This window comes from Salmo salar, chromosome ssa25 (genome assembly GCF_905237065.1).
Source record: "Salmo salar chromosome ssa25, Ssal_v3.1, whole genome shotgun sequence".
In the NCBI taxonomy this organism is placed as follows: Eukaryota; Metazoa; Chordata; class Actinopteri; order Salmoniformes; family Salmonidae; genus Salmo; species Salmo salar.
In genome coordinates this window covers 8,324,850-8,344,220 of record NC_059466.1, presented here as the reverse complement: position 1 = coordinate 8,344,220, position 19,371 = coordinate 8,324,850, and the positions used below count along the sequence as shown (strand labels likewise).

Genomic DNA, 19,371 nt, shown 5'->3' with positions numbered 1-19,371 from the left:
TAAAAATAAAGAAAAACCCATGAATGAGTAGGTGTGTCCAAACTTTTGACTGGTACTGTATACTTTCTTGTTGTTGCCTGTTTTGCATGTTATTTTGACATTAATACGTGTCACATATCAGTTCGCAAACAAAGTAAAAAAAAATACATTGAGTTAATAGAGCCGCATACAAACATGGTATCTTTTTTGCTTTCCTGAGTAAGGCAGCTTCAAAATGCAATGTGCTTCAGCCTAGCTCAGTGCTTTCTGTGGTGGTGGGGCAGCCAGTGGTAAATATGGAGCGTAGGGGTTGGTAATGTTGCACTGTGATTGGCTCAGTGTTCTGTCACTCAGGGGGACGCTACGTCACCGCAAAATCTACAGGGAGAGCTAGAAAATTCAAGCCACTTGGGTGATACCATAGAGTTACTTTAGAACTGCCCATCCAAATAGGCTTAAGGTCATATATCTATGTAATGATATAGCAATTTATAAATACAATGGGGATAACAAGCACAGTAACCACAAACCCAATAGGGTCCTTGGACTTGGCCAGAGAGAACTTTATCCCATTATGCATAATCACATAATTTGTCTCTGAGAATCGAAACCAAGAATAACCTAAGAAGACAGACATGAAAACTGACTTCAAATTACACCGAATTACATGATTACCTCGAATGACATGATCACTTAATGAGGATTCAGAAAGCGAAAGATATTCAATGTAATTAGCCTGAAAATGATGACCCTGAGCAGATAGAATGTGACTCATAGCATCTTCATGAACCCATGTAATTAAGCCCACATTCTGAGGACTATTGTGTTTATTTTTAATAAGCCTATAGCTATTAATAGCACCTTAGAGCGCTCCCTCGCCTCACCTCCAATGTGACCTTGGTGAGCATGTGACAAATAACCCACTGGCAACACTACATTTATTTCAACGTGGATAATTGGGTAATATTTGGTTGAGTTGATCAATGAGATTACAACCTATATTCAACCACTCAAAACGCCAGCCAAAAGTTTGTTGAATTTTCAATGTGTTATCACTATGCTTTCGACCGTCTAAAAGCACAACCAAATTCCAATGGAAAAACAATGTCTGTTTTTTTGTTTATTTACAAAACAGAATAATTTGTTATCACTTTGCTTCATCTAATAGCAGAACCAGATGACCTGGATAGCAGTTGAGATTACATGACATGATACAAGTGATCAATGCCTTTCGAAATTCTGTGCAGATTATTACAGCGATTGTGAAGCTCTCTACCGACCTGCGACAACCTATGCATGCTATCTTGAAAATGCACGCGTTACACGATTAGGCCTGTAAGACAAAAATGTATAGTTACAGTAACCTCAAAATGTATGGATGTGTTACTCATTTTAAGGGTGAATGATACATTAATTTGTAAGAACTATGGCAATTTACTGTATTAAAAAGGCAACGCAACCAAATATCAATATTTAAAGGAGATGTATCTACTGCTTGGATAGTTCAATCTGAGCCACTGCCCATTTTTTTACTTCCATTTTTGGAGATGTGAATCCAAGATATAATTTGTTAACTTGTCGATAAGTTAATAGGCAATTATTTGTATTTCAAAGTGATATTGAATTGTGTTTGGTTATTAAAGTTAAATAATAGGTCTAAATCAAATCAAATCAAAATGCACTTTAAATAAAGTTTGATTTGATTTAGTCCTATTATTTAACTTTATTTTGGTTGAGATGGAGACATGAATCCAACATATCAATAACAGAAAAATTATTCATTTGTAGACAAATTGGAATTAAAGACAAATTAAGTCAATGGCACAAACGGAACAATCCAAGCAGAAGATACAGTACATCAAATGTTGATATTTGGTTGCATCGACAAACAAACACAATTCAATATCATTACATTACGACTGCATGGCCAGGTACAACTCCAACACCATCATTAAGTTTGCAGACGACACAACAGTGGTAGGCCTGATCACCGACAACGACGAGACAGCCTATAGGGAGGAAGTCAGAGACCTGGCCTGGTGGTGCCAGAATAACAACCTATCCCTCAACGTAACCAAGACTAAGGAGATGATTGTGGACTACAGGAAAAGGAGGACCGAGCACGCCCCCATTCTCATCGACGAGGCTGTAGTGGAGCAGGTTGAGAGCTTCAAGTTCCTTGGTGTCCATATCAACAACTAGAACGATCCAAACACACGAAGACAGTCGTGAAGAGGGCACGACAAAGCCTATTCCCCCTCAGGAAACTTAAAAGATTTGGCATGGGTCCTGAGATCCTCAAAAGGTTCTACAGCTGCAACATTGAGACTGGTTGCATCACTGCCTGGTACGACAATTGCTCGGCCTCTGACCGTAAGGCACTACAGAGTGTAGTGCGTACGGCCCAGTACATCACTGGGGCTAAGCTTCCTGCCATCCAGGACCTCTACACCAGGCGGTGTCAGAGGAAGACCCTAAAAATTGTCATAGACTGTTCTCTCTACTACCGCATGGCACGCGGTACCGGAGTGCCAAGTCTAGGACAAAAAGGCTTCTCAACAGTTTTTACCCCCAAGCCATAAGACTCCTGAACAGGTAATCAAATGGCCACCCGGACTATTTGCATTGTGTGCCCCCCCACCACACCTCTTTTTACGCTGCTGCTACTCTCTGTTTATCATATATGCATAGTCACTTTAACTATACATTCATGTACATACTACCTCAATTGGGCCGACCAACCAGTGCTCCCGCACATTGGCTAACCGGGCTATCTGCATTGTGTCCCACCCACCACCCACCAACCCCTCTTTTACGCTACTGCTACTCTCTGTTCATCATATAGGCATAGTCACTTTAACCATATCTACATGTACATACTACCTCAATCAGCCTGACTAACCGGTGTCTGTATGTAGCCTTGCTACTTTTATAGCCTCGCTACTGTATATAGCCTGTCTTTTTACTGTTGTTTTATTTCTTTACCTACCTATTGTTCACCTAATACCTTTTTTGCACTATTGGTTAGAGCCTGTAAGTAAGCATTTCACTGTAAGTTCTACACCTGTTGTATTCGGCGCACTTGAGAAATAAACTTTAATTTGATTTGAAATCAATATAAATAGCATCAATGATGACAGGGGCCTGATGCACCCCAAAATTATGAGGGGGGACAAAGTAAGTGAGGATAACTGAGGGGTGGTTGGAGAATTTAGCATTTTTCAAACACCTGAATCAGCTGTTTCCTGCAATCTAGAGTCATAATCAATATGCTTAATTCTATGTAAAAAAATATATATATATTTCTGCATATCTAAGCGTACCTCTTGTGCTGTCTTGTATCCGCCTGACTGGTGGTTCTTTTTTTAAAGAAACTAAATATCTATTTGTCTATCTGCATCTCTGCTAAAATCTGGGTAAACTATTTAAAAAGGAATGTGAGTATTATTTAGTACATTTAGTTATTGCTTGCTTTTCTAAATGCTACCAACCTTTCCAGCAAGCATGCCAGCTAAAATAGTTAGACAAGCTAGCTACTCTAACTTGAAATGGCTTCTTTGTAGCAAGTTATGAGGTTGGGAGATTTAGAACCTATCTGGGCTAGCTAAAGCCAACTTCATACAATAGGTGGCTAGTAGTATTACAGAGAAACAACAGCAAAAAAAACAGGACAAATCTGAGGGGGAGTGTGCCCCTTTGCCCTCTATGAGCATGATGCCTCTGGTTGATGATATATGAGTGATAAAGTATGGTCCCATTTAATTTGCTCTGTTAAACCTATCCTTTGGAATGACTTCAATAGCAACAGGGAATATATTTAGTTTATAAGCGGAGACTTCTGAACAATCCTTCTCACAATAGCACATTGTTTAAAGGAACAAATTCAACATATTTTATACAAGATTTGTCTATGTTGAAATGTGTTTATAATGATGACATAATACTGTGGTTGAAATGTCACGCCCAAAACAACAGCTTACGTTGTTCACTTTTTTCAAATCCAATTTATTGCACTTTACAATACGTTGACAAATGACATTGAAAGAACGTTGATTCAACCAGTTTTTGCCCAGGCCATCACCGCAACACTAAGCTATTTCACAATGTTGACAGTGCAACCGCTGGGGAAAAATAACCACTCTCTGCCATTTCTTTGTTTCGTTTACCCTCGTCAAGTCAAGTCGAGTTGTTTACCTAAACATTACATCGTTAATCTACAGTAAGAATCAAGACCGTCAAAGATTGGCAAAGTGTATAGTGAAACAGTAGCGGTGTGCAAGGAGTTAATGCAATTTGTCTGGGTCAAAATTGATCCACTGAATAATTGGAAATGACTAGCCGGGCATAGTCTGTCTTCTTATTGTATTTAGCATTACTAACTTTGCCCTGAGGTAAAACGATGATGCCCTCAGGTCTGAAGGAAACACCCTTCTCTATTAGTTACTGTCTCTGTCATATTGAATTCAGATATACGCACAACACTGAATTCATACCACACTGTAATGATATTGTATTCATACAACCACAGGGCTCAGCTGCTTCCATATCATATTCATAGGATCAGAGTTCTCTGTCAATTTTCATGTTGCATGTATAAAACCTTAAATGTTTTAAAACCAATGGTGCAGCTATGTAAGACAAAATAGCTATGACTGCCCCTAGAATATAAAATAATTTTCAAAGTCATGAGAGCTCAACGTTACATTTTTTTGTTGTGAAAAACAAATCCTTAGTGACATCTTATTGTCTGCCATATTATGAAGGCTACATCATTAAAAAGAAGGCTGGAATAAAAGAGTTGTGTGTTTGCTCGGGGCTAAAAATACTTATGTTGTACCAAAAAGTTCATAAGTTTCTCTGATTCGTTCCATCAATGTCTGCTACTGTTTTTCGCCAGACAACAAATAGATAACAAATCGAGGCCTTGATTGAGGTTCTGCCAAAACTGTGGTAAACAACTCGTGAAAATACTCAGAATTCCTAATCTGCACCTCACGATACAACAGCAATACGTGTCTCTCCAGTGTTGTAATAATGCTGGTCTCATAGTCTATCTCTGAAATTGCAGCATTTTCCCTATATAGTGCACTACAGTACATTTGACCAGAGCACAATGGGTCCTGGTCAAAAGTAGTGTACTACATAGGGAATAGGGTGACATTTGGGATGCACATATAGTGCATTTCAACATCCATAATTCAAATGATTTACATACAGCTGTAATCAATGAGGGTATCAAACTGATTAGTAGGGATGCATTACATTACTTATTCCAGATTCATAGTCGTCACTGTCACGTCTGCTCCCGCTCTCCCTCTCCTGTGCTCGAGGGCGCCAGACTGCCTATCACTACACACACCTGTCCCCTTTATTACGCGCACCTGCGCCTCATTGGACCCACCTGAACTCCATCATTATTTGATTTCCTCCCTTTATCTGTCTGTTTCCTCTGTTGCATCCCTGTGTCAGCATTGATGTTGTTACTTTGTCCCCTGTCCAGATGCTGTTCATGTCCTGTTTCATGGCAGTTATTTAGTAAATGTTCTCCCTGAACCTGATTCCTGTCTCCAGCGTCGATCCTCATAGAATGCTGACACCCAAAATTGAAAGCATCAGGGAAGCCTTGTTTTTTGTTGGTGACGTCGGGTCCGGGTGCCGTTGCCAATGCTACCGGGGGTGCCTCAGCTAGCTCATAGGTCTTCCAGGCCCTAGCTGGCTCGAGAGGTTTTTCTTGCCCCGGTGGGCTCGGCAGGCGCCCACCCCACGTCATGCTTCAGCTGGTTCGTCAGGCTCCCACGCCTCAGCTGGTTCGTCAGGCTCCCATGCCTCAGCTGGTTCATCAGGCTCCCACGTCTCAGCGGGATCATCAGGCTTTCACGCCTCAACTGGATTGTCAGGCTCCCAAGCCTCAGCAGGTTTGCCAGGCTCCCACGCCTCTGCTGGTTCATATGACTTCTACGCCCCCTGTCAGGCTAGCCCAGGTGGTACACCGGGTGGCGCCCCTAGAGAGTGGTGGTACTGTCACGCCTGCTCCCGCTCTCCCTCTCCTGCGCTCGAGGGTGCCAGACTGCTTATCACTATGCACACCTGTCCCATTTGTTATGCACCTCATTGGACCCACCTGAACTCCATCAGTATTTGATTGCCTCCCCTTTATCTGTTTCTTCTGTTCCGTCCTTTGTCAGCATTGATGTTGTTATTTGGTCCCCTGTCCAGACGCTGTTCCTGTCCTGTTTCATGTCCATTATTTATTAAATGTTCTCCCTGTACCTGCTTCCTGTCTCCAGCGTCGATCCTCACAGTCGCATTGGTACTCAGTCTGTCGCATTAGCTTACATTCATATTCTTGTCAATGTTGAGTTGTACTGCGTTGTGTGTATCTGTGCTGGTCTGCTGGGGCTTGCTGTATCCAATTAAGGATCTACCCTCGAGCAAGATTAACATATCTGAAGAAATCAAGTGACATATGATATACCCTTTATCGTTGAAGGTTTTTTTGCTCTTCAATCACACCAATGAAATATCAACATTTGTTTGGTAAAGGATTTGACTAGGGCTGCAAAGGGAGGGTATATTACTAGAAACTTTAGAAGTTTACCAGTATAATACCAGAATTTTGGTATCTTTGAAGGATTTTATGTAATCTATCACAAGACATCTAGTGGCCCTTTTGGGTTCTTCAGATTGTCACAGGTGTCTGTAATTATCTCTTGCCCACTGCGCGGCTTTATCAAATGTAGCATACAGTGCCTTCAGAAAGGATTTTGCCTGTGCTTAGCTCAATTCTTTTCATTTTTTTATCCTGAAAAACTCCCCAGTCATTAACGATTACAAGCATACGCATAACACCGCCACTATGCTTGACAATATGGAGAGTGGTACTCAGTAAAGTGTTGGATTTGCCCCAAACAGAACACTTGGTATTCAGGACAAAAGTAAATTGCTTTGCCACATTGTTTTGCTGTATTACTTTAGTGCCATGTTGCAAACAGGATGCATGTTTTGGAATATTTGCATTCTGTACAGGCTTTGTTATTTTCACTCTGTCAATTAAATTAATATTGTGGACTAACTGCAATGTTATAACATGACATATAGAATTGTTTTAAGATGGTCATACCATGGATCATTTAGCCAATTGATTTTGAATTTCAGGACCCCTAGGTATCCATGACACTCGAATGCACTTGTTCTCTTGCTCAGTTGTGCACCGGGGCCTCCCACTCCTCTTTCTATTCTGGTTAGAGCCAGTTTGCGCTGTTCTGTGAAGGGAGTAGTACACAGCATTGTACGAGATCTTCAGTTTCTTGGCAATTTATCGCATGAAATAGCCTTCATTTCTCAGAACAAGAATAGACTGACGAGTTTCAGAAGAAAGTTCTTTGTTTCTGGCCATTTTGAGCCTGTAATCGAACCCACAAATGCGGATGCTTCTGATACTCAACTAGTCTAAAGAAGGCCAGTTTTATTGCTTTTTTAATCAGAACAACAGTTTTCAGCTGTACTAACATAATTGCAAAAGGGTTTTCTAATGATCAATTAGCTTTTTAAAATGATACACTTGGATTAGCTAACACAATGTGCCATTGGAACACAGGAGTGATGGTTGCTGATAATGGGCCTCTGTACGCCTATGTAGATATTCCTTTAAAAATCATCCCTTTCCCGCTACAATAGTCATTTACAACATTAACAATGTCTACATTGTATTTCTGATCAATTTGATGTTATTTTAATGGACAACATTTTTTGCTTTTCTTACAAAAAGAAGGACATTTCTAAGTGACACCAAACTTTTGAACGGTAGTGTATATATATATTTTTTACACATATTTAACTCCTTTTTTTGGGTAGGCACAAAACTACCTCCATACTTCCATTCAGTTTTTAAACCAGTACCGGTTACCATCAGACGAGTTCTGGGACACTTGTGGTATGACAGACAACGCCGTAGCTCGGCCACCTTCCACCGCAAATGCGGAAGGCCGCCATAGGCGGATGTGGTGGTAGATGGTCGATTGAGCCCATGCAAAAAAACTGATATCTCTAGCTTAAACTGACAGATTTTGATGAGGATTTCTTTTATTACGTTTCTTAGATTGATGCAACGGTGGGTCAATAGACTCTAGGGGCTTAAGATCATTTTTACTCCTGAACTTATTTAGGCTTTCCATAGCAAAGGGGTTGAATACTTATTGACTCAAGACATTTCAACTTTACATTTGAATGAATTTGTAAAAATAAAAAAAAAACATCATTCCACTTTGACATTATGGGGTGTTGTATGTAGGCCAATAACAATTCTTAATTTTAATCCATTTTAAATTCAGGCTGTAACACAACAAAATGTAGAAAATCAGGGCTTGTGAATACTTTCTGAAGGCACAATATAAATTACCAAAGTTACGATAGATTGCTTTAACAAACTTACTGAAGATTCTGGTACCTTTGGTAAATTACCAGTAGCTTTTTAATCCTAACTACTGTATGACTGTTGGAAAAGTATGACTCATTATTTTTCATTATATCCACCTGTAGTGTGTTATTCTTAGTAGAGTGTTTTGCTTCAAAATAGATTGAATGACAGTTCGACAAGCTGTGAAAAGCCTCAAGTCAAGAGAGGTGTAGGTGTTACAGATACAGTATTTCTATAATGACATGCATGCAATTCTACTGTAGTCAAGATCCACCAGTACTCTGAGAACTGAACATTTGCCAATGATCACAATGCTACCCACACCACAACATACACCACAACACTACCCAATCACATATTTAATTAATATACACCTTGGGTGTCCATCCATGGATGGCCTCAAGAGCACAGAACCTTACTGATTGCAAAGTACTGTGTATGCCTTACAAATGCCGTCAACAGTTAAAGCTGCAGAGAGAAGTAAATAAACAGAACATTATTTTGGACCAAAGAAGACAGACAAAACGTTCCAATAAGAAACCAAAACATTCAAACCACAGCAGCCTTGTACAAAGTGCAAGTTGGGGACCGTGCGTTTCTGAAGGAGGATGAGGTTGAAGCTAAAAAATGACATTGATCACCTCCACAGGCGGTTCTTGTCCATATGCCACAGTGGGGCTCTACTGTATAAACTACTCTTGCCCAGTATGCCCATGACACACAAAGGGAAACATGACTCGGGCCCTCGCTGATGAAACTCAATTCTCAACATTGACTGTGAGCCAGCTCAATCTAGAAGTCAGTTTTTTCTTTAACGTGAGTGGCTGAGCACAGAAGACGTGGAGTGTTGCAGCTGTGCTATTCACAAATTAATATGTGTCCCATTTGGTTCCTTGTTTGCTTATCGGAGCTCTAATGACAGATATTTGATGCTTCATGTGATAATCATTGTCTAGCACTGAAGTCAAGAGTCTAGTCCGGATGAAAATCTATGAGACATTTGCGCTCAATGGAGCTGACATGATCTGCTATGAATGTCTACTCCTTCACAATCTTATCTCTTATGCCAAGTGATGTTAATTGTTTTCAAAGGAAAATAACATATTAAACCAGACGTCAGATTGGAGCTCCATTAATTCCATTCTAAAACAATACCTTCTTGTTTCATTTTTGAGTATTTTGAAATCGCTATGCTGTTGTTAAAAAATACAAATAGAGTCAATGACGTACACAGAACAGAAAATGTTTTCTAGCAGCATTAAGTCAAATAAGGACATAGCCATTCAAAGGATGCATTCATCGGTATAAGACCATATAATGTATGAATAATGTCCAGACCACCTCCACAGAAGCATATGCAGGACAATACAGTGATTCTATTAATCAGGTTTTAATATCTGAATCAATTTTACTCTACCGCACATTAAATTGGGATTTGGTTTAAATTACACGGTAGGTGATAAAGCTTTTTTCTCTCCTGCAGTGAAATGTAACTGAACCCAATTAAACACAGCTGACTACATTACTAGTCAAATTGGTCCATGCTATCAGGGATCCTTGGGACATCCCTACCCCATTGAAGTTGAAATGTAAAATGGTTAAGTTAAGGGTTAAGGTTAGAGTTAGGTAAGGGTTAGGGAAAGGGTAAGGGTAGGGGCGTTAAGGTTAGGGTTAGAGGAGAACTAGTGAAATTATGCTCAAGGGTGTGAATAGGAATTCAGCCATTTCCCTCTGAATAAAAAACCTGTCTTTTATCTATTCTAGAGAAATCAAATGTAACCAAAAATGTTAATGGGAAGCCATCCACAAGATAAGCTCATTGACACACAGCTGAATGTGTCTGAGTGAAGATTGTACTCACACTCACAGTCACACACAGGCTCTGCACTTTTGGAGATAGCCTTTCTCTGTGTGCCAAAAGAGTCTTTCACTCTCTAAATGTTTTGGAGACATAGGTGACATTGGGGCATCCAGCAGCCACTGAGCTATAAAATTACCGGCGAGGGGTGAATTAAGAATGGAAAGGTGAGGACGAAGGACAATGCCAGTGGGAGTTTGAGTTGGATTTATAGGGCTGCTCATGCAACTGATCTCCTCTTTTGGTTCCTCAGCCCTGTCTGCTGCTCCAATAGTTTGGCTCACATTTCCATCTCTCTATAAGTAATTATTTAAAATGAACTGTAGCTTGGTAACATGGCAACTATTCACTAAATATGTATTGTGTCTATGAATAACTTTAAGGATGTAAAGTATAACCTTATAAGTTAGAGGAGTACATATCTAAAAGTTACACTTTGTCATTGAGATTTATGTTGATAGTTGGGGGGAAAAGACAGTTCAGGTACATCTTTTTCATTTTCCCATCTTATGTAAGTCGCTGCACAAGTGGAAGGCCACATCTCTCTTTCTGACTCACACACACACAAAACTGCGCACACACACACACACACACACACACTCCTAGCCTTTCCCATGACAGTAGAGTCATGTCAATACATTTGCCCTTTGATGATATACTGCTGGGCCACAGATCAATCCCATACTCCCCTAAACACTCACAAAACCCCTGGAAGAGCAGAAAACATGTTTTCCCAGGACTCTAAGATAGTTCATTATCTAAGTACATACTGTAGTGAACAGCAGGGCAAGGAAGCTAACCTGGCACACTGCCTGTGAAAGGCAAACACACTAGGCATCACACAAAGTGGGAATTGTAACGTGGCTCATATAGTGATGACCTCTACAATACATTTGAATGTCCTAAGAATATTTTGAGTACCAGCTATACTAAGCTAATACTAGGCACATCTTTAGGCATCTGCACCCATGTCACGAGTGGACACATAGTAATCATGAAGGAAAAGGATATACTGTACATAGATCAGAGTCCGACAACATATATTTAGAACAGGTTGAACTTCTAGGCACTACGACAGAAACCCATCTAAACACAAAAAGCATTTAAATTATTATTACACAATGGGTGGGTCTAATCCTGAATGCTGATTTGTTAAAACCGCATTCCAACCAGTGTCTATTCCACAAATTACCACCGGCTAAATCTATAAAGTTAAAAAGCCTGTTTACTCTGTTCCATCTGACTGCGAAATCCAATTTAAAAACTTGATCTCCACTATAAAAAGCATCTACACCTTATCTCACGTTTCTTTTAGACTAACATTTAGTTTTCAACAGTGGAGATTTGTTTAAACCTTGCTGTCTGTCCCTCCGACATTTGCAACATTGTTTCAATATTCAAATTCAATCTCCAGCCGTCCCATACCAGTAATGAATGTGTCGGGACGAGACAGACACACAGGCAGCGTTTCTCAAGCCAGTCGAAATCATGAATCAACTGGCATCATTTTTATGGATATATACAAAGTAATGTCAACTGAAAAAAAGGTTCGTTTGCAGTCTTTTCAGGTTCAGTTTGAAGTGATTGTTTTAGCTGTGTTGTTGGCTAGCTCTTACTCTGAACCAGTGTCCTGATGAGTGAGCACATTTTCTATGCCAGGCGAAATCACGCCTCATTAGCTCATCGTTAAGGATGTATCCAATTAAATGTCACTAGAAAACAGCTCAAACAAATGCAAATGCTGCTACTGTTGTTATTCTGGCTGCACTGTTTGACGTGACTGTAAATTAGCCGTAGTTGGCTAGCTAGCAAGCAAGGGTTAAGAACATTGCCAGTCAGTATGGCAATAGAACATTTGGAACCAATGTCTGGGTCACGTCCATAAATACAGAACAAAAAGACTGAATGACTGGGTCGCGTCGAACCGATAGAACGAAGGACCAGCCGGCTTGGGTAGCAACCATTTATGTCTCGACTATATCTTGTGGAAGGATTAAATAATATGAATGCATTTATCAAAATATCGTTTTTAATGAAATATGTCAATCATTATTTGAATATGTTGGGAACCCGTTGTAAAAAAAAGTGATAATGCCCTCGAAGCTGGTGTTTGGAGGATATATTGGCGCGTTTGCCAAAAACAGCCGTGCCAACATATCCTCCAAACGCCGGCTTCTCAGCCATTATCACTTAAGTAGACAACAGGGCTGGGGTCAATTCCATTTCAATTCCAGTCAATTCAGAAAGTAAATCAAACTCCATATCTAATTCCAAATGTTCCTTGTTGAAAAACATGAAAGAGAATTTCTGTGTTCCTGAATTGACTGGAATTTAAATGAATTTATCCCCAACCCTGGTAGTCAAACCTGTCCATGCCAACACCCATAAAAAAAAAAAAAACATACATATTGACCCACTGAACACTACCTAAAAACAAAGGTCCAATCCCCCCAAAAAAGGAAAAGTATGTTTCCACACCATATTTTACAATATCCAATACTGTTACTATAATTGATTTACACTACCAATAATGCTACTGTAGTCCTTTTACGGTAACATACTCTTACTGCAAAGCCGTATTTGCATATTTCCCAAAATGCCTTGCCTCTGAAATGAATTGTTGAGTTACCACTCATTATTGTATTTGTTAGCAACAGAGACATGGGTGTTGCATTCATCCATGTTCAGTCTTGTGGCCTTCACCAAGTGAGATCCTAAGTGAATATGTTCTCATTAAAATGTAATTATTTAACACATAAGGCCTCATGAATGTTTTACACCGTACCCAAACCGGCCACGCCTGTGTGCCATCATGAGCAAATAGATTTTGTCCCCCCAGACCAAACGCGATCACGACAGACAGGTTGAAATATTAAAACTAACTCTGAATCAATTATATTAATTTGGGGACAGGTCGAAAAGCATTAAACATTTATGTCAATTTAGCTAGCTAGCTTGCAGTTGCTAGCTAAGTTGTCCTATTTAGCTAGTTTGCTATTGCTAGCTAATTTGTCCTGGGATATAAACGTTGAGTTATTATTTTACCTGAAATGCACAAGGTCCTCTACTCCGACAACTAATCCACACATAAAACGGTCAACCGATTCGTTTTTAGTTATCTTACCTCCTTCCAGGCTTTTTCTTCTATGGACATTATATGGAGAATGGCATCTAACTTTCATAGTTACCATGACGACCGACCAAACTCAGTTCATCTTTCAATCACCCAAGTGGGTTTAACCAATGAGGAGATAGCACGTGTGTATCTGCTTCTATAAACCAATGAGAAGATGGGAGAGGCAGGACTTGCACCACGTTCAGCGTCACAAATGGAACTGACTTCTATTTTAGCACTTGCCAACGCAGACGCTCGTTGGCGTGTGCGAGCAGTGTGGTTGCAATAATTGAATAACGTATGTTTAAATTTATTTTGCAACGCTCGCGCACATGACGCGAGAGGTGTGGTCAGCATGTTTACAATCCACATAAGGCATGCAAGCAGGGATGCAAAATTCCATTACATTTCACAAAATACCCCCAAATCCTGGTCAAATTATTCAGAGCATGCTGGGAAATATGATAATGATTACCATAGTTTTACAATAATTTACAGGTAACTGGCTGACATTAAGTTACTGTAAACAAAACTGTTTTATGGTACCACTGCCGGTAATCCGGTAATCCATTGACGGTACCATTACTGGTACTATAATCTATTGTATGGGGTGGGGAGGGAAGCGGGAGAGTGGTTTGAATTCAGGCTAAGTGATGTTGCAATTCCCCTTTTTTCCATAGGGGCCCTGTGTTTTACATGAAGCTCCTATTATGTGTGTGCTTGGTTTACCTTTATCAATGGAAAGTGATTTATTTGTATGATGTACAGGAGTTGCAGTGATGGGTCAAGAGTCTAACTACCAATTGGATATCATGAAATTGGGGCGAAAAAGGGTAAAAAAAACATATAGAGACTACATTTTACATTTATATTTTAGTAATTTAGCAGACACTCTTATCCAGAGCGATTTACAGTAGTGAATGCATACATTTCATGAAAAATTTTTTTTTCTGTACTGGTCCCCCTACCGGTCAAAAGTTTTAGAACACCTACTCATTCAAGGGTTTTTCTTTATTTTTTATATTTTCTACATGGTAGAATAATAGTGAAGACATCAAAACTATGAAATAACACATGGAATCATGTAGTAACCAAAAAAGTGTTAAACAGATCAAATAGCCACCCTTTGCCTTGATGACAGCTTTGTACACTCTTGGCATTTTACTTTTACTTTTGATGCTTAGGTATATTTGAGCAATTACATTTACTTTTGAAACTTAAGTATATGTAAAGTAAATCTAATGTATACTAATAGTTTTGGAATTGATCAAATTAAGTTTAATCTAAGCCATTTTTTTATGGACATAATACAGTATTTGTGTTTGTGAAACATTAAAAGTGAAGTATATTATACATGAAAATAACTAAAGTTGGAAATACTAAAAAAGCTGATACAAATAGCTGATGCAAATAAATAGCTGATGCAAATAGCCTTATTTTCTTAAGTAGAACTAGCTAAATATTTTTTCTAGTGCTCCCCTCGACTCTGGTTATCCTATTCGTTCTCCTACTCTTCTCATCTCCACTTCAGACAATGACAGACTCCTTGTCCGTTAGTGTGAGGTACAAGGGCAGAACAGGGGATCGTGGCGTGTGAAAGCCCTTCTCTTACTCACAATGGTGAGGCATTGATTTCTCTGCGTGCCTTTGTCCACAGTGTAGTGGATGTGTGAGCAGGTTGTAACACAACACACCCACTGACTGCAATGAGAGGCCCTTGAGACGAGTTCACACCAAAGTCAGTCTCAAGGTCAACCTGCGTGTCTATGGTTGCATTGACAAGCTATGAGTCATAAAGATGCCAATTATCTCAGTATCTTTTTAGTGACTCCTTGGCTGTGGAGTTTCACTGTCTTTGTTTCATAAGGGCTCTCCACATGACAAATACATGTCGTATTGTCCGAAGCCAGCTCTCACTATCATATATTTCAATTCCAGTAATTTTGTAGTAAACTTATGAATTAATTTTAACTTCACATGCTGCTTGACTATTTTCTTTCATAATATGCTTACTTAACCGTGATGACTTGAATGTCACTGAAAGAGCAAATAAAATATGCAAAAGTTTACACACAGATGTATATGATTGTCAAGACCCATAAAGAAGTCATGTTTCACTTGGCTTCATGTAAAAAAAAAAGTTAAAAAAAGACGATCCATCCCCATGCAACTGATATGATACAGAACAAAAAGGGAAAGTTGAAAACAACATTAGGAAACAATGGTACTTTCTTGATAATGAAAACAAAGCTGTGAAAACCATTGCATTTAAGTTATAGTTAAGCTACTTCTCTAACAGTGAAGTGGAACTAGCTAATAATGAGATATTCAAAAGTTATTATTCTCTATTTGTATATCTTTCAATGCACTCAATAAATGTTGTGGATGGTTGATCTGCTAGGGCTGTCAGAGAGTCAGGTGCAGTTATTGCCTCACAAAATCTCTGAAAAAAATTGCCTATGTGGCATTGCATATCACCACAATTCTGTGACATACATTGTAACGGAAACTGTCATTTCTACTGTAATTTTAGGTATTACAAACAATAAAAATCTCTGAAACGTTTTACTACAGCATACTGTAAATTATGGTACATTGTGGGAAAATTGCTGTAATTGAAAAGGTACTGTAATTCCACCCCACAGAATACAGTACCGTACCTATTCGTTAGTGCGCCAACAACCTTTTGACCACTAGTGGATGCATGGTATTGTTGTTTCTGGCTCATTAACCTATTTTGGGGTGTGCCAGAGCCACCTATTCTGTGGCTCAGTTGGTAGAGCATGGTGTTTGCAACGCCAGCGTCGTGGGTTCGATTCCCACGGGGGGCCAGTACGAAGAGAAAAAAAAAATTAAATGTATGCATTCACTACTGTAAGTCGCTCTGGATAAGAGCGTCTGCTAAATATTACAAAAATGTATTTGTTGCACCCGTGAGTGAGATTGCTGTACCAATTTAATTCCTATGTGGTTATTAATTTAAAATATATAAGGGACAGATTGAAGTGGCCCAAGTCTTAAACCGTTGAAGTGGCCCAAGTCTTAAACGGTTGAGTATTTTTCCATGTCCTTTTGGTCTGTTTTGCCCTATAGTCGCTGCCAGTTTGTAACCTTTTGTTAAGGCCTCTAGAGTTGCAAGTGATATAAAACACCAAATATTCATTAATATGCTATAATGTGTAAACACTTTACCTAGCAGCCAACCTACTTGCACCAATCCCTTATAATTACCGTAAAATCAAGTGAAATACAAACCCCTCAACTCAATGAATTTGATTAATTCATCCATTAATTCATTAATTCTGATTACGGTAGCATTTATACTTTTTTACAGTGTAATACAGTACATTTTACGGTATTGTACTGTGTGTCATTACACAGTACTTGCTTTGATACCGTATTTATATTACAGTAGGTGTACTGTAATGTGAAATACTGCATTTTACTTGCCACGAGCTGCCTGTAAATTACTGTCAAATTCATGGCAACCCCTTTACAGTGTATAGCCTACACTGTAAATTATACGGTAATTTGAGATATTATCACCAGTAAAAAACTTTGAAATGTTTTACTGCAGCATACTGTAAATGATGCTGCGTTGTGGAGCTGCCTGTGAATTGCTGTCAAATTCATGGTAACCCATTTACAGTGTACTGCATGCCTGGTACAATTGAACCAATTAAAAGTGAGAAAAAAAAAGTGCAAACCCTACCCATCTGTCACTCCAGGCAGGCCCAATCAAAATCCCATCTCATATCAAATACTACTTGAACCCAAGTCTGGAAATGCAATGGTACCCCTAACACAGCATCATTCAATCAAAGCAGGAGTTTTCAGGGTTTGGGAAAAACAGCATTTCAGAGATACAATAAAGGATGTTAGTATCTATTACAGTGTGGTTGACTTTCCGTTCAGACTGAAATTCATTGAGGGGAGAGGTTTGTATTTCACAGTATTTTATTGTAATTACAAGAACATAAAAGATACCTCAGCACAAGAGGAATATTTGGCCAGAGTCTTAGATTTCCAGTAGTAGGACTATATATGAGCTCTCCCCATGGTGTTGAACCCCGCAAGACCCCAACACAAGGGACACCGGAAATGTGGCATTTAAAATGGACATGGTGGTGGCCACAGATGTTGGGCATAATATACAGTAAGATACCTCCCATGTCAAAACAGATAGATAACAATGGTCTGGAAGTTCCCTTTGCCGGGTGCAACACGTGAGGGTTATTTAAACATTTAGGGAGGCAAAATCAATTATTAGCGCCCAGAGTTGACGTAACTAGAAGCACCGACCTAGTTGTCAAGTTAATGCTCCACCAATTCTTCCATTCAGAGATATCACACCTTTAAATTCTTTACTAGAAACATAGCAAATTCCCAAAAAAAGCATTGCAGATGCGGACTGGTACACGATCTCTGAAGGCTATTTGTACTGCATGAACACACTGACAAAAAAGCCCTGCCTCTCGGATAATTGTGGTTGACGTGCCCAAAATACAGAAAACCGTTACTGAGGTGAGCTGCTGCACGTCTTGTGCGGTGTGTGTGTGTGTTTGATAGTGAGATGCTCGGTAGACTCTTTTCAGAGTGATTCTCCGCGGCTGTTCTCTGTCAAGGTGTTGTGTTGCGGACAGCTGTTAGGAGGCAAAGGTTGAATTACAATCTCCGCGGAGCACGCACACCGTGCGGTCACCCTGCCCCCTCTCATCCCGGTTCCTACGAGAGCACTCATTATTCTCGGGCTTGACAACTGACGAGGTCTTCTTACAGAGTCACTAAATTGATAAGTCCTGAGTCTTGTCTTGCAATATTCACTCACAATAGGGAGCGCGTGGACAGAAAGCAATCACTGATAGGGTAAATAAGACACAGGCTCTCTAATAGCAGACAGTAAAGACGCAACATATCCAGTGAAAGACACATCACTGCACTTCCTTGCTGTAGACTAGGAAATATGTTCGTGAATATGAAATGTTCAGAAATATAGAAAGTAAGGATATTCAGGTGTTATATGACCCCTATTTCTCACACAACAACCGGCATTAATTTGCTGCCATTCCATTTTAGAATTCTAGCCTAACTGACCTTGTAGTCTAGAATACACAAACTAGATGGAGAATGTATTATCAAAGAATAGAAATTAGCTCATTAACTCTTCAATAGCCTAACCACAGATCAGTGCAAATAGATAGACTGGCAAGCCAACCTCCTCGTCATCCTTCGGCGGCGGCTTCTGTCTCTGATTCGGCTGCGGCTCCTTCGTGGCTGTCATTGTAAACTCCTTGTAATAGAACTTGGAGTCAACTCGCTGAGAATCCTAAAGATGCGCTGCAGTCAGATCCCACCGCCCGGTGGATTAGTCAAAACGGCGATCGTGGTGTCCTAGTACTGCCTGGTAGGCATAGGCGCCGGTTTATCAATTGCAGAATCTTAATTAAGCAGGAGGCATGCAGCAATGTGGTCCGTCACGAATGAATTCTTCGAAGTCTTAGAACGTCTTGACAAGAACCTTTCTAATGCTGGTTGTCTCTCCTTATTATGTCATATAGAGAGGGCAAAAATATTCAGTCGTCAGAATAATAAAAATAAATACACAGAAACATATCAAGTAGACTGGCTGCCTATACCCCTCTATCTGTCTGCAAGCGACAAACGGGGGGTTCTTCACTACTCGCTCCTTGTCTGCCTGTGTGATCCATGGTGATGGTGTGGTTGGGGAACTGGGAGGGGGAGGAGGGGAAGGGGCATCGGAGTGGTCTGATGCGTTCCCACGGCAAAATGGGTGGGGGTGTGATTACGTGTTTGACATAATATACATTTAATGAAGACCCAACAGAGCTCAAATGGGCATGTTATTTCCACATCTTTTAGTTGTACTATTTCAGAATATAGCCATTACAAGTCCTACTAGTTTGCCCATTATGCGTGTAGGCTACAGTTGATGATAGTAGTGGTAGGCTGTAGTGTAATGTCGGCCTATAGCTTTTGGTTGGT

General features: G+C 39.8%; 1 protein-coding gene across 1 annotated transcript in view; it reads right to left on the bottom strand.

The window, feature by feature from the left end:
- The window catches only part of LOC106586113 (inactive dipeptidyl peptidase 10), a 217,751-nt gene extending 198,680 nt beyond the window's left edge, over nt 1–19,071 (bottom strand). The window contains exon 1 of the mRNA XM_014172985.2: nt 18,584–19,071. Coding sequence (XP_014028460.2) covers nt 18,584–18,649 — 66 coding nt within the window. The 5' untranslated portion in view covers nt 18,650–19,071. The remainder of the gene's footprint in view (nt 1–18,583) is intronic.
- Between the last annotated feature and the right edge of the window lie 300 nt (nt 19,072–19,371).